This window comes from Argiope bruennichi, chromosome 8, assembly GCF_947563725.1.
Source record: "Argiope bruennichi chromosome 8, qqArgBrue1.1, whole genome shotgun sequence".
Classification (NCBI taxonomy): domain Eukaryota; kingdom Metazoa; phylum Arthropoda; class Arachnida; order Araneae; family Araneidae; genus Argiope; species Argiope bruennichi.
The window spans coordinates 20533167-20556452 of record NC_079158.1 but is presented as its reverse complement, the minus strand read 5'-3'; the positions used below and the strand labels follow the sequence as shown (position 1 = coordinate 20556452).

The following is a 23286-nucleotide window of genomic DNA, read 5'->3' as shown; positions in this document are numbered from 1 at the left end:
CTGAAAATTTAAATTTCCCTTGTAGATGACTGTAGCGTCTTAGAAGAAATTTGAGTATTGTAAGCATTATGATGGCATGTCAGTGAGTAAAACAGAAGCTTCAGTGCTAGTAACAAGTGTCATGACTCCTCAAGAACAGGTCCAGTATACAGTACATTAATTTTAATGGGAAGATGATACCAGTACAATTGACATTTGAAATCGAAAAGATAATAAGTATAAAATGTACAGTAATTTTTCGATAGTTCAGCGATTTTTACTTATGGACATATGAGTACCGTTGACACGTCATGAATAAGTTAGTAGAAGTATTTATTGTAAACAACTGGTTTTGTATAGGATTAAAAATAGGCATTTCACTATATATCTCTACATAGTATGAAATGAAGTCTCCTGAAAGCGTCTGCAGGTTTGAAAGAGAAAAACTCGAGAAATGCTTAACTGATATTATTATTGTTGAAGATGCAAAACGGTAAATGATTTAAAATTATTTTGATAAAATACTTCATTTTATATAAATTAAAATTGCCCGGTTCCTACGCCATCTTTTCATTTCTTTTGCCATCGAGGCATAACATTTTGCTTCTACTTCAGGTGGTACCTTTGTACTGCAAGTTTGGTTTGTCAAACAGAAGCAGTCACACTTCTAATTTTACCATTAATGCTTGACTGATGAGCTTGATTTATCAATTACTAAAATAAGTCAAAAGGTCAAGACAAAAACGTGTAGTAAGGAAATGCTTACCAGCATTCTAAACAAATGCTAAATAGAAAGATACTTACCATCAGGATATTTAATCGGTGGCAGGATGTAAGCTCCTTTTGCAACAGCCGGCATAAGGGCTAAATTATCCCTGTACATCATCATGGTTGGCATAGAACTGAAAACAAAATGCATATACTTGCTTTTTTCTTGTTTGTTTTACATAATTCACCAATATACTATTTAATGGTGTATCAGACTTGTTTTTGTTTCAATTAAAAAGGAAGACACTTTCAAAAAACTTTTTTTTTCATTTAAAACAAAAATTAAATTCATTTAAAATCAAAAATTATTTTTCTTACTTCTCTGATTTAGATAAATTTTCATGATTATTGTTTAAACATAAAATAAAGACGGAAAATGCAAATATAAGGAATAATACGAATGATGTACAGCGAGAATTTAAAAAAAAAAGTGGAAGCGATTTTTTTCACATGTAAAACTTTTTATTTCAAATACATTATAGACCTGTAACATGAAGTAATATTGCATGATTAAGTAATAATCAGTATGTATAAATATCCGCTGCAGTCTGTAATGCAGAGCGAATTCTAAATATTCTAATCATTTTGGTTTATGCCATTATCAAAAGCTAAATCCCAACTTTTATTCTGACGTTTTACAATTGAGACTGTTTTTTTTTAAATGCGTTGACTGATTTATCTGTGTACGGATAACCCTCACCATGAACAAATAACAAAGGTCGATGAGCTGAGGTCTGTAATATTTTATCAGTCATTACATTTTCTATTCATGGGGCAAATTGAAGGTTATCGCTTATATTTTCTCTAAGCATTTTATAATTTTTATTTACGATTATATTTTTTACTACGTATGTTTTCAAATCGATTTTAGCTCGTGAACATATGAACAGAGAAAATCTTACGGCAAGAAATAAACTGTTGTTGTTATTAATTATTTACATCTAAATTGTACTACAAATAATTTATTTTTTATTTGCTAAGGATATTCTTTTTTTATTTCTGTACTCTGCAAGGGGTCATGATATTTTGTACTACAAGTTTTGTTAAATAATCTGTGGCAACAAGATATGAGGTATTGGTAAGAGAATGACATATCGTCCAGATGGGTACATCTTCTAATTCATAAAAATTTCAACACAATTTAAATTTCAAAGAAACAGTAATTATAAGAGGAAATAATTCACTTTCTCAAAAAATGGAATCACTTTTATGTCTTAAAAAATAAAGTGGTAAACCTCAATTTCTGTTTCTTTTTTTTAACTTCATAGGTATTGCCTTTCCCTTTAATAAATCTAAAGATAAATAAAAGGTCAAATATGTAGTTTATTCTATAATTTTTCGGGAGGGAGGAAAAAGGATTTGCTATCAGGAAACAAATATAGCTGTAAATGAGAAAAAATAATAATAAATTCAAAGGAAAATGAAAAATCATTAAGTGAGATAGGAGAAATTGTTCAAAGTACCATACAATTGTTCATTGTACGATTATTAAAATAACTAACAAATATATAAGGTTACAAAAAAAAGCATAATTTTCAGTGAACAGGCAATCTCTGCTGATTTATTGATACAGGAACGAGAAATGTAGTGCTGATGATCAAAGCAAATTCAGTTGATAATAGCAGGAAGATACCGAAAAGTACTTTGCAAACTTCAAGCTATTTTCATCAGGATATATTCATCAGGAACCCATATTCATTTCAATATCATCGGGAGAACACGTAATGAATATGGGTTATGTGATAAGATTCCAAATAAGAGAAACCCTTCATATATCAAGCTAATCAGAAAGAGTATGCATAACTTTCTAGAATCCATACTAAGGATTTAAAATAATAAAATAATATTTCGTTTCGTAATAAAAAAGTTCTAATTTTTCGCTCAAAGAAGTATACAAAAGTGCAGAGATCAAAGAGTGAATTTGACAACAACAAACAAAAAGTGAAAGATATGGAGTGTGTTCCTTTGATCCTTTGTGAGATCCTTTTGTAGTGTGGTGGTGTATGGCAGTAGGAGATATAGTAGGCAGGGATAGCCTGGTTGGTTGGGTGTTGGAATCGCATCTCTCGGGTAGTGAGTTCGAACCCCGCCGGCCGAAGATCTTCGTGTATAAGGTAGCTAGTGCACGTATAAATCTGTCGTTGTCACACAGTCCCCAAGTTGAGACAATACCACTGGGGATATTGGTTCGGAGGTGATCGTTCTCTGATTCAGGTCTAAATTAGGATCTGTGGATGAGTGAATGAAATGTATAAATTAAATCCACCCCGTAAAAAGAGTTGTGACGAATGAGTAGCTAAGTCGTACTCTTGGCCCTAGATGGCGCTATTGAAAAACAAGACACTCTACTTCTCGGCTTAAAATCGCTGACTTTGTCAGCGGGCTTGTCTATGACAAGTGTCATAAGAAACAACAACAGATATTGGAAATTTTGGTATCCATCATGTCAAAAATGAATAAAGAAATAAACAAAAATGTATAGTAATTACCAAGTAAGAAAATGTTACCCCTAGCATTCAAAAATTTGGACTCACGAAATTAAATCTTCCCGTATTATAATCATCTAAAGCCCAACATAAAAAAATTGTGGAAAAATGAATACTATATCGTACACCTTAGAGTTAGATCATCTTCTGCTGTTCCCATACCTTAATTCCCTTCTTTTATGTTCGGTATATCTTGATAACTAAACATATCAGTAAATATTATAGAGTAAGGGAAAATTTAAAAAAAATTATTATTGAAGAATAGCAATAATTTTGGTATGAAACTGACAAAAATAAAAGAATAAGATTAAATGCAGTGATAAATTCCAAAGAAATAACAAGAAACACAAATTTCTTCTTTGTATACTTTTTTTTGTAAATGTTAAGTGATAAATTTTTTGGACTCATAAAATCGATCCTATTTTTGTTTATTTGTATTTTGCTTTAATTGACCATAAAAAAAAGAAAGTTGGCTGGATTTCTCTTTTGTTGTATTTTGATTTAGAAAGACTCGGAGACCTTTTCTAGTAAATCAGTTAGAAAGCTAAATTTTCAATAACGAAAAAAAAAAAAAATGTGAAAATGCTCAATTGTTACCTCAATCTGTCCTTTTCTTCCTCTGGTATCCTTAGCATGGCAGCTGTTTCTCTGTTCACCTGAATTTTTAATTTCTTCTTCAAAGGATCAAACTTCTTGAAAGCAGTAAATGCACCTGTACAGAACAGAACTTTCTTTGCTCTTAGTACATGCCCTTCCTTCGTTATTATCTGCCGAACAAAATAAAATTGGTGAAACTCGAATTTTAAATATTCGAATATGTTAAAGGCTCAAGTGATTGATCATAATAGAAATATTTTGTGCTAATTTGCATATACAGTATTGATGTGCGTATAGTGAAATATGGTTAAATAGGTAAATGAATTATAAACTAGCGAATATTTTTTAAAAAATGCAGGTTCACAGTAAATTGGACAACAGAGAGTATACAAGACCTCTGACAAACTAGGCAGCAAAATCTAGCAAGACTGTATACTTGTAATCGTGTTAAAGGGGATCAAAATATTGAAATGTTTAAGTCCTTGAATCATTTGCCAAGCTCTGTACATTTAAACTTCAGCGCAATAATTTAGCGTTTTAAATAACGCACTAATTCACTTATTTATTATTTTTAAATTGCACAATAATTTTGCCTACTTATTGTTTTCTGCATACCAGTTGTTCTCTCACCATATTTAAATCTATTAATTTAGTCGATAAGCTATATTTCAACGCCATAAAAAAAGTACTATTTTAATGTATAGTTATAAAAATATAGAGAATTATGGTCGGTTAGCTACTGTTGGAAAAGGGTGAAATTAATTCGCAAAATGTGTCCAACTATCAAGTACGTTGGAGGTCCTCTAAAAAATTCATTTTCCGAAATCTGTATGCATGTTGCCTGTTGAAAATGTAGGATGTTGGGTAGGCTGTGAAGAGAATAGGGGGGGTCATAAGCATGAAATAAAAATCTATGAAATCGGTACAATGATTGTAACTGTGGAACACTTTTGAGATTTTTTCCTTGGAAAATCAAGAGTGAAAGTGCTTTGAGATTTCTCCCGAAACTGTCTGGAGTAGAGAGAAGGGGAAAACAGGCAACTTATAATGACATATTTGGATATTACGTGCATTCATATCAAGAAGAAATAGACGAAATCTGCCCAGTTCTTGAAATTGTAGAACTGTCTCTTTGGTTTCATATTTTATATACAGTCGCACCGAGCCAAACTCGGACACCGAAGAAAAGATACAAATAATGCAAGCAGAATTTTTAAACCAAAAAAAAAAAAAAAAGATAAGAAACATAGTTAAATGAATTTTCAGTGGTATATTTATTGGAATTATAAAAGCAAATAACAAAAGTGATAAATTAATCCATTTTAGACAGAAATTATGTCAAAAAACAAACCTGGTGTGCTCCGTCTTTAAAGTCCTTCACTTCTTCCACCACATCGTCTACAATGTGGCATCCCTGCAAGTGTGCTATTTTCTTTTGGGCCTCTACCATATCCCTGGCTTTGATGAATCCGGCACTGTCATCGTCGAATAACGGATGATCACAATCGTCTAGCTTCAGGTATGGAAATCTGATTTTAAAAATGAAATGAATAAATGGTTAATCTTTTTAAAATTGTTTAAAAACAAACTCTGACGAAACGATATTTACTAGCTGACATACCGTTTTTCGAAATAAAATATTCATATATTTTTACCAAGAAAGTTTTTTTTTGTTATAAAACATTTCATATAATTTAGTACTTGCGATATGATAAATACACTGTGTAAAATAAGTAGAAGGACACCGGATTAAAAAAACAACAACATAAGGATTTTTAAAAGTTTTTACTGCAATTATTTATATAAGAATTATTTTTTTAGATCATTCGAGGAAAAAATATTAAAATCATTACTATGATATTCAAAAGTAAAGTATAAATGCTAATAAAAATGGTTTCTTTCATTTGAAACCATGTAAAAAATGTGGAAGGACAATTATAAAATGAACAAAATATAAGCGGTTTAAGTAAGGAATACTCTTTCCATTAGCTTTTATGACTTCAAATATTCTGTTTGGAAGTGAATCATAACAAAGATAGATTTCTGTTTAATAAAAATTATCTCATGAGGTATTTAATCCTCTATTTACTGACTGTACTTAAAAGTACCATTTAAATTTGGATTATATCTTCGTAATATGTCTATGTTTGCTGATGGTATTCTAAAGAACACGGAGAATGTAACCGAAATAGCAAAAAGTTCATATAAGCTATTAAGTAGGAATTAAAAATATTTAATTAATAATTAAATTAATTAAGATATTTCTATTAATTAAATTTTTTTCTTGTTACCTAGGATTATTCTGCAAGGAAACTTAACTTCTGGTGCAAAAATGAAGTTGAAAAATGGATGGCAACATAATTCGGTAAATAAAGAGTTAATGCCACTAGAAGCTCAGAGAGAGATTCAAACTGCTTCTCATCAGCGTATACTCGACGAACAAGCATTGCCCAGATATTTTCTGCTATATTCAGATCGCGGCTTTTAGCTGGCCATGATAAAACTTGCACATTATTTGCAGCGTACCAATTTTAAACTCCATTGGTCGGTGTGGATTGAGGCTCCATCTTGTTGAAACATCCACTCTTCTCCTAATTCGGAGCCATAAGGAAGAAGCCTAGAATTCAAAACATTCATGTAGTCTGTATGCTTCTGTCTACCATTGAGAAAGACCAAATTTGTTTTTCCTCCATAACAAACTGCTAACCAGACCATCAAACTTCCTCCTCCTATTCTGTGGTCTATGACAAGTGTTCCTTAGCCCAAGATAAGAGATTATTAACTTATTAATATGTGTTTGTTTCCACTTTGGATGATGCTTCCATTTTTTGAAAACGAATCATTTGACCTTTGGATGTAGTTGTATACCGTTTACTTGTACACATGAATAAGTCCTGCTTGATTCCGAGCTTTTTCAACACTTCCACTACTCTTTTTAAGCTCCTGAGCAAGTTTTTTTTTTCATTACGAGGCATTAACTTTTTAGGCCTACCAGTCTTCTTCCTTATTTCCTTTCTGTTTGGATTTTTAATAAAGTGAGAAACTGTATTGGGGCTGACGTGCAGTATACGAGAGATCTTTCTAATGGCTTCACCTTCATTTTTATATGCAACAATTTGACCCTTTTGAAAATCACTTAAGGGCATACCTCTAGACATTCTGAAATTAAGGCATCAGTGAAATTTTTAACAAAATACATTTTCCTGAGAAAAAAGTTAAAAAAAAGTATATACTTATTTTTCTACTCCTGCACCAAATAAAAAATTGTAGTAGATGTCATTCTACTTTTTTTTTACACACTGTAAACTATAAATTCTAGTCTTTCTAATTATAAATAGTGAGAGTTTTTTTTTTCATTTTAACAGGAAAATAAAGAAAACATTGTTAAATAAAACCTACATAAGAATCTATTATCCAGGATAAAAAATAAAAGAAATTTTACAGAAAACGACTGTTCTTCTACTTTTTTTTACGCAGTGTATTTATAACAAAGGTGAAAGTTACCGCAGATAAATTCCATGCTCCATGCAAACACATTCACCTCAAGGCTTAGAGTTTACAACAGAAAGAGGGGGGGGGGGGTGGATTTTTTTAAATCTGGTAGGTTTTTCCAAAATTTCAAATTCTCGGAATAGATTGTTAAGTAACAATTATACAGCAAATTTTTACAGGTACACTAAAATGCTTTTGGTAAGAAAAATAATTTTTATTTAATGCGCTTATAGGTCTGTTTAAAAATTTATTGTTTTAACTTGAATTATCTTTAGACATCATTATTTCTAAGAAAAACGAATTTTTCACATTAGAAGTAAAAACAATTCGTATTTAGCTGAAGTGACTTAGAAATGATTCCAGCCAAAAAATATTCAAAACATTCTGTTGAATCATTACTAAACTAAATATTTGTTTAATAATGATTAACAAATCTGCATAATGAAAAATATCATTATGCAGAAGTGAATAAAAATAGTCTAAATATGTGTAAAGAAATGTTAATGAAATATTATTGTTAATGTTTAAATTGTGTTTCTATTCTCTTCAAACAGTTCTAGCAAACGGTAAAAAATGGTTGCAAATCAGTACAATTTCTATGAGGAGCCACAATATTTGTTCATACCTGTAATATACGTTCAGTCTAATTTTTTTTCTCTAATTGAGAAATTTTGTGGATTGAAAATTTTTTTTATGGTCATGGAAATTCATTAACAGCTTCTAATCGTTCAGATTTATATGATATCATAAACAAATGCATTATTTGTGAGAAAAATATCGAAAAAATAATTATATAAACAGTATTAATAGTTAGATAAAAAGTATTGGTACGACCGGAATAGTACTCTCTGCTTGGCGAAATTTTCAAAAAATCGCCAATGCGAAATGTTCAAAAGCGAGGGAGCAGATGTCCAATCATAGCGCATAATAAAGGCGAAAGATAATAGGTTTGCCAGTCTGGAGGTTGCCAGATTTGAAGCGTTATCACAACTTGGTGAAGAAGGGGGTTAAACTCCGGTTCACAGAAAGTATTTTTTTTTTAATTATTTTATAAATTTTTAGTCAGCATTGACAATCCATTATTATAACTATTATGGAATTCGTCATAATTTTTTCCGAACTAGTTCAAAGCATAAGACATTAAAATTTTATTATTTGAGAAATAAGGTCTGAAAGTAAGAACTTGTTTCATTAAGGTCTAAAAAATATTACAATATTATGGAAAATCCACAAGTCTGCAAGACTTAAAATATTTAAAACATTAACTAGTATTTAAAAAATCTTTAAAAAAATTGCAGCATAACATGAAATGAAATTGAATAAATGTATCAAAAAATTTCGATCTAAATTATGAATGGGAATTACCTTTGTTTCATAATATCTTCTTTAGAAAGATCAATGTAATTTACATCGTGCATTTCAAATCCTTGCAGTAAAGTATAAAAATAACTTGTACCTCTCTCTGCCGTGATGATGGTGCCAACGGGAGAGAAAAAATTAATTCCTGAAAAAAGACAAAATCGGAGGATTTTCTTTCTTGACATTTCATATTTTTTTGAATAAAGGGATTATCGGAATTCAATAAAATCTTTAATTCTTAATTTGCAATTTATGTTTATTTAATCAAAGCATTGCAAATATGCTAAAATTAAATAATAAAAAACGCAAGAAAAATTAAACGAGAACATATTTTTAAAACACATGTAAAAAAAGAAATTTCATTTTTTAATTCATATAATGCTTCAAATGCTTTTAGAAATATTTAATATATTTTTTTAAATAACATTTCTAATTCTAAATGAAATATCACGAGAGGAAAAATTCTTGTGAACAGTTTATTTTTAAAAATGTTTTTCCTACTTAACTAGTTTTTACTGAAACTTCGTTCTTAACTATCTTAACTAGGCATGTTTTTAAGAAGGCAGTAAAAAAAGGAGAAATCAATAAATGGGAATTACAATTTTAATTTAATGCTGGTTTTTTCGGTGAAGTTTTAAAAAGCATTTTATCTCTCTGTGAGTTTGCTTTATTATATGTACATATTATTGGAAAATGTGCAAAATGCTTTTAATGACTTATGATTCAGTGCAATATGTTTTAAGATGGTAGTTTAAAAATGTCATAACAAATGATATAATAAACAAAATTGCTCACCCGATAATTTCTCGATTTCTCGGAATCTCTTTATTGTGTGGCGTACCAGCACCTGCATTACGGGACTTGCGTACGCTATGTGAACAATTCTTCCTTCGTCGTAGTGAGAACTCAGAATTTCTCGTGTTTCCATCTCATCTTCCTATCAAAGTAGTTTTCGATACAAATGAGCTAATAACCATTGCACTCATCTACGCTAGTTGATATTAATAGAAATATAAGGTGTTTCTATATTTTACAAATTATGTCATTCCCGCACTAAATAATTTAAAAATAAAAATGTATTTTTTTATCCATTTTTATAAGCAAGAAAGATAAAAGTCAATTTTCTATCATTTCATTAAAAGGATATTCTAAAAACAATATTAACTAATAAAAATCTTTTTTTATGTATATGATATTATAAATTTAAATTTGACAAATAAAGTATTGAAATGAAAATAATTTATATCAGTTTACAATAAGAGAGTAAAAATCAATCTCTGATTGGGTCAATCTTTGATTTTTAATGTATTTTATCCGCTTAAATTTTAATCGATATAAAGATTTTAATTATACATTTTAAAAAATCATTGTAGTTTCACTTCCATTCCATATAATCTTATATTTTGAGAGCTTCTGTTTGTTCCAGAAAATTTTTACCTTGATCATAACAATCGAAGAATTACTTCAGATATTTATTGTCGATGTATTTTTGCACTGTTTATGAGCACATACTCTGTTCTCCTGTTTGCAAAAAATAGAAGATTTCACGCAAGAAAAGTAATGAAACGGTTTTCTTGACTAGTCATCCATTTATCCACATCGAGCCATACTTTATTTTTATACAATTTTCGATAAGCAATTCCATATCATGGTTACGAATATTTCTTAAATATAATAAAAATTATTTTCTTCATAAACTACTAATTTCACAAGAAACTCGCTGGGTTTCCGCGTGATCGTTAAATAAATTTGCTCTGCTTTTCCTCGTGAGCTACTGATTGCTCACACGCCACATGTACGTCTCCTTTCTTTGACTGTCCAGTAAGCAAGAAATATTTTCTGCATAATTTTCAAGACAACGGGAATGCGCTGCTATCTGGGGTTAGAAAGGGAAACTAATCCCGACAAAATAGGAAAAAAAATTACTTAAAATACTCATTAATATCATCAATCTGAGTAACGAGTGCCTGAAGTTCTCCAATGAGTAAGGTAGAAGCCGGATTGGTGCGACGGCAGTTCCAAAGCTTTTAAATAAATATTTACTTTAAATAATATAGTATTTTAAAAGTAGTATATATATGCGTGTTCTGGCGCACCTTAAGAGCCATCAATAATTTTAAAATAACATCAAAATTTAGAGCAAAAATAGTGTAAAAAGGCCATAATTAGCACACCTTAAGAGCCATCAATAATTTTAAAATAACCTCAAAATTTAGAGCAAAAATAGTGTAAAAAGGTCATAATTAGCACACCAAAATAACATCAATAATTTAAAGTATCAAGTCAAAATTTAGAGCAAAAATAGTGTAAAAAGGGCATAATTAGCACACCTTAAAAATCCATCAAATAACCTCAAAATTTAGAGCAAAAATAACATTAACAAATAACATCAATAATTTAAAGTATCAAGTCAAAATTTAGAGCAAAAATAGTGCAAAAAGGTCATAATAAAATAACATCAATAATTTAAAATATCAAGCCAAAACCGAAAGGCTATCGTCTTAAAATCAATATAAATTCATGCGTTGTTCACATTATTATACACATTAAAAGAAATAAAAATATAAGAATAAAAATATAAGAATAAAAATATAAAAAAAGAAAAAATTATTCATAAATACTGCACGCACCCCATTGAAAAAAATCTTTATGTTCTGTTAAAGGTTCGCCGTTTAATTTTATACATTGAAATCTAAAACCATATCGATCTACTTCTGTTATTTTAACAATAAAAGGTTCACCATATTTACAAATAGGTGTTACAGTTATTACAGGATGAATTCTAAAAGTTTCTGTAAAACTAACGTTTATTCGATCACTAGTACAACTACCTGTTAATATCTTTGTTTGCTTACCACCCATTTATAAAGATTAAAAAAAGAATTATTATTTATTCAAACACGTTCTTGCTATATACCATAATTTCATCCTTCTATAAAGTTTATTAAATTCTTCATCTGAAAGTTTCAGATTTCTCATAACTCTACAATCTGTTATTTTTTCAACATGTTTCATTATAAATTCAGAGGTTAAATTTTTCTGATATGAATAAATTTTATTCCAATTAACAGTTGTTTCTAGTTTTTCGATTATATTCATACTCATTTCATCTTGATACTGAGAAACTAAATCCATATCTAGTTTTCCAACATTTTCAAAAATAAATTTATCACTTAAAGTTTGATATTGTGAAATTGCAGGCCAGTGTACTTTATGATCATGCATTAAAATAAATTTTTCTGTTAATTTTTGAAATTTCGATATGATATCCCATTCAACTAAATGTTCATTTTCACTTATAAATTTTTCTGATAATTTTTGATAAGCTGATATATTTTTCCAATCAACTTTATCTTTGAACTCTAAAATGAAATTTTCTGATAATGTTTGATATCTAGAAATTAAATCCCATTTCACTTCATCTTTTAATTTTCTAATCAAACTTTCAGGCATACCACGTTCTTTTGAAACTTCATCCCAATTGACTTTTTCACTCATTTATTATAGGATGAAATCTTCACTTAATTCTAGTTTTCGGGATATATAATACCAATCTACTTTATCTTGAAATATTCTTATAAAATCTTCACTTAATTTTTGATATTCTGATATAAGTTTCCAATTAACTTTATCTTGAAATTCTCTTATAAAATCTTCACTTAATTTTTGATATTCTGATATAAGTTTCCAATTAACTTTATCTTGAAATTCTCTTATAAAATCTTCACTTAATTTTTGATATTCTGATATAAGTTTCCAATTAAATTTATCTTGAAATTCTCTTATAAAATCTTCACTTAATTTTTGTTTTATTGGTTTTTTATAGTCGGAAAGACTATCGTCTTTAAAATAGTTAGATGAACTCATTTATTTAGAAAAATTTTATAAGTCGAAATCTAAAATAAAAAATCAAGTTTATCTTGAAATTCTCTAATGAAATCTTCACTTAATTCTTGATATTCTGATATATAATACCAATCTACTTTATCTTGAAATTCTCTTATAAAATCTTCACTTATTTTTTGATTTCGGGATATACACTTCCAATCTACTTTATCTTTAAATTCTCTAATAAAATCTTCACTTAATTTTCGATAAGCTGATATATCATACCAATATACTTGATCTTGAAATTCTCTTATAAAATCTTCACTTAATTTTTGTTTTACGGATATATAATACCAATCTACTAAATCTTTAAATTCTCTAATGAAATCTTCACTTAATTCTTGATATTCTGATATATAGTCCCAATTAACTTTATCTTGAAATTCTCTAATAAAATCTTCACTTATTTTTTGATTTCGGGATATACACTTCCAATCTACTTTATCTTTAAATTCTCTAATAAAATCTTCACTTAATTTTCGATATTTGGATATATAAAACCATTCCAAATCTACTTTATGTTGAAATTCTCGAATAAAATCTTCACTTAATTTTTGATTTTCTGCTAATATTGGTTTTTTATAGTCGGAAAGACTATCGTCTTTAAAATAGGTAGATGAACTCATTTATTTAGAAAAAAATTATAAATCAATTTCAGCTAATTTCTCGATATAAAGGTAAGGTTTTACATAAAATATCATATCTTCTGTAGAAAATTTAAGTTGTATACTTAATGATAATTTATCATCACGTTTACCATAAGCAAACAGGACAACCATTTTACTAAGATCATCACTGTATATTATATTATCATTGAGTTGGATATATAACAAATAATGATAATTATTTACAAATCTATCAGTTTTTAAAAAGAGTGTAATTTTCATCAACATATCAGTTGTAAGTTGCAGTTCATTAGTTAATAAAGTAGAACTGAAAACATTAAATTCAATCAAAGTACCCTCATGGTGAAATTCTATCTGTTGTTCTTTATTAGTTGCTAAAAATGTTGATGTTTTAGGAACATATAATCCATCATGGTCTCTAGTTAACATATTGTCAGTTTTTTTATCATTTATTTTTGTTTTTTTATCAACGTATTGTTTAGTAACTGCATCGTTTTTATCTTGAGGATTAGAAAGATTTTTTAAAGAAATACCTTTCAAATCATAAAATTCTTCAGGTGGAACAGTATTCTTTTGACTTAAAGTTAAAGCATTTTTTTCGAAATATTGCTTATTGACAGCATTCAAGTTTTTTATAGGATCTTTCACATTTCCGATAATTTTACCTTTAGCATCAAAATCACCATGTTCTGAATGAATTAAACTTCTTTTTTGCAATTCTACAATATCTTCTTTTAGTGATATTTGATTCAAATCAACATAAGATTTAGTCGCTGCATCACTTATATCAACAGGTTCATCTACATTTTTTAATTTTTTCTTTTCCATATCATAATCACCATAATCTGTTAACTTAAAACCAATTCCTGAGGGTCCAATTGGCCCTTCTTTCATTTCATCATCAAAAAGTGGATAATAAGCAGCCATTTATTATAGGATGAAAAGCGACTATCACTCTGAATGATCTTTTATACTAAACGTAAAATTATTCTCATACATATTTAAGTAACATTTATTCCTTTCCTTCAAAATAAAATAAAATATATATTCTTTTTGGGTATTATTTTCTAATTTCCAATGAAATATTAATTCTCTGGAAGATACAGAAGTAAGATTCTTATGAGCAGATAAATCTATACAGAGAAATGGATATAATTCTCCAAAATCTTTATATCCAATCATGCAACCTGTTTCTGTATTATTAGCATTATATCCTTCTTTTAAAAGAGCTGTATATGCATTATTATAATTTTTATCCGAAAAATTTACTTTATAATGATATTCAGGATAATCTTGTCCATTTACAGTAACCCAATATTCAACTATCCCTAAATTATCAAATATTAGATTATTTTTAGTATAATCTTCATTTCTATCATAATATTGGGGAATTGCATAAAATGCTGAGACTTCATCCCATTCAGTTGAAAGTTTATATGATCCATATTTTACATTTAAGTTTGTACCAGATTTTTCTATTCTATAATGATCCCAATATATATCTATATATGAATTTAAAACTTTCAATTCTGTAAATTTCAAATTTGCGGCATTTCTAAACTTTACATAAGGTAAAAATAATGATATTTTCTCAACTTTTACTTTAAAATCAGGGTTTGCATCATCTGTAATAATCATATCCTTATTAGTATTTCTCGTAAATTCCATTCTAACATGAAATCCAGTCAATACTTTTCTGTATTCATTAAAGAAATCGAATATATATTTCAAAGGAATCCATATATTAACGGTTTTACTATTTTTTGTGAAATAATACCTTTTATCAAAGCCTTTGTTATAATTCTCATTTATTTTTAACTTATTAAAAAATTCAGTTATTTTAGTTGTATCTGTTAATGCTCCCTCATATTTAAATTTATTTATATCATTCGTATCTGCGGTATCTGAGTAAAAAAACATATTTTGAGCTTCAGATTTTGAATAATCACTTGTAAAATGAATATGTCTTAAAACTTGATCTAGAATTGAACAATTTTCATTAATCGATTCGAGTGTAGTTGAGCCAATTTGCAGTTTTTTACCCTTAAAAAAACCTCCTCCATTCTCAAAAGTTGCTTTTCTATTTCCAATATTTAAATCATTTTTATCAGTAATTTTCATTTCCAGATGAATATAGGCTCCTGAATAAAATATATTATCATTTTCACCTCTAATACTAAACTTATACGTTGCATTTTCATCATAAGCATTACTTGGATTTTCACATTCTTTTTCCTGATATTCAAATTGTTCGAGATCATTATTTTGAAAATAATGAGTATCTGTCAAATCATAAATCTTTTCCATTTATTAAGGATAAAAAGTGTAAAGGTCACTTGGAATACTTTTTAAAGCCTCCTCCAATTTTATTCTTCGATAAAATTTCTTCTACTTTATCATGAAAAATTTTCTTTGTTTTATCTTCTAATACTGGTTTCACTCCTTTAATAGCTGCTAGAAACAAATCTTTAAAAAATCCTTTTCCTTGAATTTTTTCTCTTTTAGATGAAAAGCTATCTCTTTTACTTCTACGATATAATCTATGTTTATTCATTTATTATAGGATGAAAAGACTATCATCTTTAAGGGTTTATCTAAGTGGATAACCTTTCATGCATCAAATTGTAAATTTTCTTTAAATAATTTCCCTCTTCTTCATCATATACAGCTACAAAATTATATTCAACTCTTCCTTTATTCAAATCTATTAGTTCATTATTTTGATTAGTAATTCTCATTCTTATTCTATATATATTCTTCTTTTCCACAGCTGAAAATATCCAATTATTAAAATCTTTAGTTATATTACCACCATGAGGAATTTTACTAACGAATGAATGAATAACATCTGAATCACAATTATTAATTAATGAACCTTTTACGATGTCACAATGAATATAAATATTATCGATTCCATGTGTAATATCTGCAATATATTCACCAAATTGATTTTCCTGATCTAATATTTTAGATTTAAAACCTAATAATTGATGAAGATTTCCTTCTGTTAAATCCATTTTAAAATTTTTCTTCAAATTAACAGAAATTAATTCTCTTTCTTCAATAATACCAAATTTAATGGGTGAATCTATTCCGAATAGTTCAATCATATAACGATTTAAACTTTTAACAGTATAACTACCATTTGGAATTTTAATGATCCTTTCATTGTTTCCTTCAATCAATTTAAACTTATTATTATTAAATTTTTCACTTATGTTATGCCAAGTCTTTTTAATAGAAAACGACTCTAAAGCTAACTTTTTAATCTTCAAAGGAGGCGAATATTCAACTGTAAAGTCTTCAGATTTTTCATAATTATCTGATGTCAATTTTAAACGACTCATTTATTATAGTCGAAAGTCGACTAATTTCTCATTATAAGCACTTGGTTCTTGAGTAAATGAATATAAAACTTCAACAGGTGATTTTCCTTTATTTCTTTCAGTTATGTATTTCATGCAAAATAAACCACATTTTACAGAAGTAGGTTGTTGTAAAAAACTAGAATTATATCTGATTTCTTTCTTAGATGTTTTAAGATAATTTACAATATTTTTAGGAATATCACCTTCTTTGAATTTGATCCCTTCATATTCATATTCACCAAAAGAATCAAAATATTCAACAAATTTATATTTAGGATCATTATAATAACAGACCCAATGAGTTCCAGATCCAGTTGAAATATCAAAATTAATTATCCCATTTTCTAATTTTCTCATTATTTTGGGTAATGTATCTATTGTAAAAACTCCTCGAAATCCTTTCTCTTTTATCATATTTTCATTAATCATTGCATCGGATATTCCCTTGGTAGATATACTCCCTTTCCATTCTTTGGTTTTCGATTTTTTTTTTTAGGGTGCCAGCCCTTCAGTCTAGGATTACCAGAGCCTGTTACTTTATCTAATACTTTTTTAGTGCCCCAGGCTCCTAATCCTGTTGCTGCACCAGTTAAAAGAGGAATAAGAAATTGTAAAAATCCCCCATTTTTATTCAATTGAGCTTTACTGATTGTAATTCTTTTACCTTCATTAATTCGATTAATATTTGTTTTTGTTAAATACAATTCATAATTCGGTGATTTAGATTTATCGATTTGTAAGGTAATTTCCTCATTTTTTCTATAAGCCGATTTTAATTTATCTTTCTGCCCATCACTTAAAAAGACTTTCTTTTTAATATAACTCATTTATTATAAGAGAAATTTATGATAATATCGTATTACTTGATCATTAGTCATAAATCCTTCTTTATGTAATCTATCTATTAATATAACAACTTGATTATATATTTTTGCAGGAATATCACTTTTAAATTGACAAATTTTATCTGTTAATTTATCTAAAAGCATCTTTTTATCTTCTAAACCTTCTCCAATATAATCTTTACCTAAGTTTATAAGACTCAGTGCTTTTATGTATTTTTTCATATTATTCATCTTTTTATCTGCATCTTGTATTTGATCTGTTTTCCTATGTTTAGACGCATTTCCTTTTGCTCGTTTATATTCATCTCGTCTATCTTTTGCTTTTTTTATTATTGTATTCAGTTCATCTGCACTTTTATTTACTAATTCTGACGGTAATTCAAAACCTTCATTTTTAATAAAAGATGTATCTAAATCTTTATTAAAATGCATCTTAAATATATCGTCAGCTCTCTCAAACATATTTGTAATATCTGACGAATAATCAGGCTCAATTTCTAAAGGAATTTTGGATGATTCATGCTGTGGAATGATTGAAAAATCACTTACAATATTTTGTATAGCTCGTATTTGCTCTTTCGTATTTATTTCTTGTTTCTGAAATTCTTCTAAAATAGGCTTATATTTTTTCTTTAAAGATTTTTGTATTCCAATTTCTTCTTCTAATTTTTCTTCATTTATTCTTCTTTTTTCTTCATCTAATTTATTTATATGTAATAAATCTCTTATTTCTGAACTTTTCTTTAAAGGGGTAATCTTTTTATTCGATACCTTTAAGGTGATAACCTGTCGGTTTAAAGCTTCTTCATTTATTCTTCTTTTTTCTTCTTCTAATTTTATGATACGTTTTAAATCTTTCAAGTCTTTTTCATTCAAGTCTTTTTCATTCATTTATTATTGTTGAAAAACTTAAGATTTGCAACGAGCAAAAGAATATTTGCAACGAGCAAAAGAATATTTGCAACGAGCAAAAGAATATTTGCAACGAGCAAAAGAATATTTTTCAACTATAATAAATGATAAAAATCAAAAATTATAGTGAAGAAGAAGAATTTACAGATGAAAACCAAAATCCATATATACCAAAACATCCATTTCGTTTATTAATTACAGGAGCATCTGGTTCAGGAAAAACGAATTTATTATTGAATTTAATCTATGATTATTTAGATTTTGATGCTTTATACGTATGTGCTAAAGATTTATTTGAACCTAAATATTCTAAATTGCAAGAAAATTATACATTGTTTCAAGATCTTCAAAAAGAAGATATTATTAGCAATATTAAAAATCATAAAAAAAGGGAAAGGTTATTAAAATTGTACAACAAATTCAAAAAGAAAGAAGTCTTATTTTCATCTGATTTGAATGAATTTATTACAGTGGATGATTTAGATCCTGCTATTAAAAACTTGGTTATATTTGATGATTGCGTTACAGAAAAAAATCAAAAATGTATAGAAGATTTATTCATAAGAGGAAGGAAAAAAAATGCATCAATTATTTATTTATCACAATCTTATTATTCTACACCAATCAATATTAGAAAAAACTGTAATTATTTCATTTTTTTCAATCTTCAACCAAGAGAAATGAAACAAATTATTAGAGAAATAGATGGTAAATTAAACACAGAAGAATTTAAACAATTATATAATAAGTGCATTCAAAAACCATATGATTTCTTTATGCTAGATTTAGTGAATCCAAAAATGAGATACAGACAAAATTTTGACTATATTAAATGGACGAATATTTAGAAAAACGGATCTTTATTTACAGAAAGAGCTATAATTACTTTCACAAGATAAGCATTTCTTTATCTGTCAGTAAGTTTATTTTAAGTGGAACAGGCTTATCAGCATTTGTTTTTATTCCTTTAGCAGCATTAAGTTTAAGTGCTGGAATTGTTGAAATTATTGAAAAATCGTTAAATATTTTAGAAAGAAAAGAAGAATATAAGCAATGTTATAGATTTTATAAACAATTGTTAAATTTATGGAAAGCTAAAGCAATTTCTGAAGAAGAAATATATCAAAGAGAACAAGATTTTATTAATAGTTTAAACTATTTTCCTGTCGAAAAATATGTAAAAAAGACTCAATTGAATGGATATAAATATGTTAATAACGTATGATTTTTTATCCTTAATAAATGGTTTGTGATAAGAAAAAGACACCTTGCAGCTGTAAAAAATTTGTTATTGAAAAAATATCAAAAAATGGAAAATTTAAAGGATATTGTCAAAAATGTGAACAATTAGGTTCAGGTTTATTCAAACTAATAAGTAATCCGGAATCAGTTAAATATGGAAAAGGATTTATAAATTCAGCTATAAATAATTTACCATTCGAATTGCATTTACCAGGTCATAATTTTACTGGTCCTGGAACTCAATTATTATGGGGAAAACATAGATTAAATCCAGATTTATCATATAAAGATTTGAGTAAACCGATTAATAGAGTTGATAAAGCTGCTTATAATCATGATGTTTGTTATTTAAAAAATAAAGATACAAAAGTAAGAAATGAAGTATGTGATTCAAATATGTTGAAAGAATTGGATGATATTGAAAAGCCAACTATTAGAGAAAGAATTGAAAGAGCAATTGTAAAACCTATTATTAAAACTAAAAAAAGGTTTGGAATGGGAGGCGTTTTCATGATATATTGTGTAAAATGTAAAAAGGAAACAGAAACTAAAGATATGAAAGAAACTGTTACTAAAAATAATAGACCAATATTAAAAGGAATTTGTATACAATGTGGATCTAAAAAGTGTCGTTTTTTAGGGCGCTAGCCCTTCAGTCTAGGGAGCAATCTAGGAAAGGAGAAAAAGCCTTAAAAGCCTTAAAAGTCCTTGAAAAAACATATTATAATCCAGAAACTGGTTATTGTGGAATTAACGAGATAAAAAGAAAAACAGGGATAAAACAAAAAGAAATTGCAGATTTTTTACATTCTCAAGATGTTTATACTAGATATAAACCTGTTATAAGAAAATTTAAAAGAAGAAGAGTATATGTTTCTCATATTGATGATCAATGGCAAGCAGATTTATTATTCATAAAAAAATTTAGTAAATACAATGATGGAACTAATTATTTATTAACTGTCATTGATATTTTTAGCAAATATGCTTGGGCTATACCAATTAAAAGAAAAACAGGAGAAGAAGTTACTGAAGCATTTAAAAAGGTTTTTAAAGGCAGAATTCCTGAAAATCTTCAAACAGATAAAGGAACTGAATTTATTAATAAACATACTCAAAAGTTATTCAAAGATAATAATATTCATTGGTTTACAACAGAAAATGTTGAAATTAAATGCTCTATAGTTGAACGGTTTAATCGCACTATTAATACTAAAATAAGAAAATATTTAGCAGCTAACAATACTAAAACGTATATAAATGTATTACCGAAATTACTAAAAAATTATAACAATTCTTACCACAGATCTATAAAAATGACACCTATAGAAGCAAGTAAAGAAGAAAACGAATCATTAGTTTATAAGAATTTATACCAACAAAAAGTGATTAGAAAACCGAAATTTCAAGTAGGTGATAAAGTTAGAATATCTAAATATAAAGAAACTTTTACACGAGGTTATGATCCTACATTTACTGAAGAAATATTTCTAATCTCAAAAATATTAAAAACTGACCCAATAACATATAAAATTAAAGATTTAAATGATGAAGAAATTAAAGGAACGTATTATGAATCTGAATTGGTTAAATATAATAAAAAAGACAATGACTATAAGACTATAAAATTAAAAGAAAGGAAATAATCCGAAAAGATTTAAATTATTAGAAAAAATCGGAGGAAATAAAATTAGTTATGGAATTGGAGATAATATATAGCATCAGAGAAGCTTCTCGAAGCGATGATAAGAAACCAGGAAGTTACGTAAATATGAATGAAAAAAGGCGTCCTTCAAGACTTTGAAGGACTTTTACAAGGTTCGTCAAAAGCTTTTGAAAAATATTCGTCTTTGATAAGAGTGCAATGAATGTAACACTGTTTAGTGGCTTCATCTTTTAAAATTTTATATTATTTCTTTTTAATATCTGATAGGTTCAAAAAATTCCACGTAAATGAATACTAATTTTTTAAAAGACTTGGAAGAAGATATTTCTTCTGAATTATTTGAAAGTAGTTAAACAAATAAAAAATAAGGAAATGTGTTATTTTAATTTAAATTTTACTAACGAAGCGGATGAATTGTTTTTAAAATTTTTAGAATTTGCGAATTATGCAATATACCACACACTTTAAAGATCTGGAATGATTTTATGAAAAGCCTTAATAAAAATGTGTCGTAATAAATGGAAGTGCTAAGAACTTGTACATACTGTCGAATTGTAAAACCATTAGATGATTTCTATAAACATCGTAATTATGGTAAATTTAATCGAGATAATATATGTAAAACATGTAAATCTGTATATAATTATACAAAATATGATTGTGAATGTGGTAAACAATACTCTATGGGTCATAAAAAAAGACATGAAAGTTCAAGATATCATATTAGTCGTCTAGCGCAAAGTCCTTTAAAAAATGTTTCCTAATAAATGGAGGTGCAGTTTAAGTCAAAGACTATCGGTGAACTTAGAAAAGCTGTAAAACAATTAAAGATTAAACAACCTAGAGGTTGTAAGAAAGATGAATTGATTAGATTATTAAGGAAATACATTAAAGAAACAGGTGAATATAAACCGGTTTTGGTAGATTTATTAAACTTGGATGTTACTGATTATTTGAATAAATGTAAAAGAGACAAAAAACCAGAAAAGCGTGATAAGATTAAAAGAGATAGCTTTTCAGCTAAAAAAATATTTGATTCTTTCGTAAAAAATTTATATGATTTTGATAAAGGTGAAATTGAAGGCCAGTTTAATCTTGATAAGTTATTTACAGTGGAAGAAGATAGAAAATGTCATATATGTGGCAAATATTACAAAATCGAAGATATAGAGGAGCATATAAAAAAAGACTTAATGAATAAAAAATCAAAAAAGAAGAGAAAATGTATGATTTGTGGTGAATATTATAACATAGCACATTTAAGTAATCACATATCAAGTCGAAAACATCTAAAAGCATTATCAAAAATAAAAGATGGAGAAATTATAGAATATGACACTGCTTTTGAATCTAGATTAAGATCTTATAGAATTAATAATTATAATAATATTATAATCCCCTTAGAGTTTTTACAAGAGAAAAGAAAAATTGTAATTGATAAAATAAGACAAATTTTGAATGAATTTAATGGAATAAAAGTCAATTTAAAATTGTTTTGTTTGTATAGGTTAGATGATGAAATTCAGGAATTTTCATTCAAAACTGAGAATCAAATTATATTAAATTCTAATGATTTACATACTTTTTATGATAATGTTATTGACAAATTAATTAATGAATCTGATGAATTTATAGCAAAAGGCTCTGGTTGGAGTCTTGAAGAAATTAGATTTTTGGAATTGAGAATAAATAAATATCAACCTTTGAGTGGATCAAGTTATATTGATTTACCTGATGAAATTAAATCTAAAAAAGCTATAATAAATGTTAAAAATAAAGATAATAAATGTTTTATGTGGTCTATATTATCAGCGATTCATCCTGTAAAAAAAGATCCTCAAAGAGTGTCAAAATATGAACAATTTAAAGATGAATTGAATTTTAAAGGAATTGATTTCCCTGTTTCATTAGATAATATTAAAAAATTTGAAAAACAAAATAATATATCTGTAAATGTTTACAGTTATGACAGTTCGATTTATCCACTTAGAATAACTAACAATAAATTACAAAATCATGTAAACTTGTTTTATATGAAAGATGAGCAAAATGATCATT

The 23286-nt window shown here is 27.4% G+C and overlaps 1 protein-coding gene across 1 annotated transcript in view; it reads right to left on the bottom strand.

Moving 5' to 3' along the window:
• The window catches only part of LOC129981569 (uncharacterized), a 31713-nt gene that overhangs the window by 1309 nt on the left and 7118 nt on the right, over window positions 1-23286 (bottom strand). The window contains exons 3-7 of the mRNA XM_056092465.1: window positions 9477-9618; window positions 8688-8826; window positions 5182-5359; window positions 3831-4000; window positions 784-881 (exon numbers count right to left, since the gene is read on the bottom strand). Of these exons, the coding sequence (XP_055948440.1) occupies window positions 784-881; window positions 3831-4000; window positions 5182-5359; window positions 8688-8826; window positions 9477-9618 (727 nt within the window). The remainder of the gene's footprint in view (window positions 1-783; window positions 882-3830; window positions 4001-5181; window positions 5360-8687; window positions 8827-9476; window positions 9619-23286) is intronic.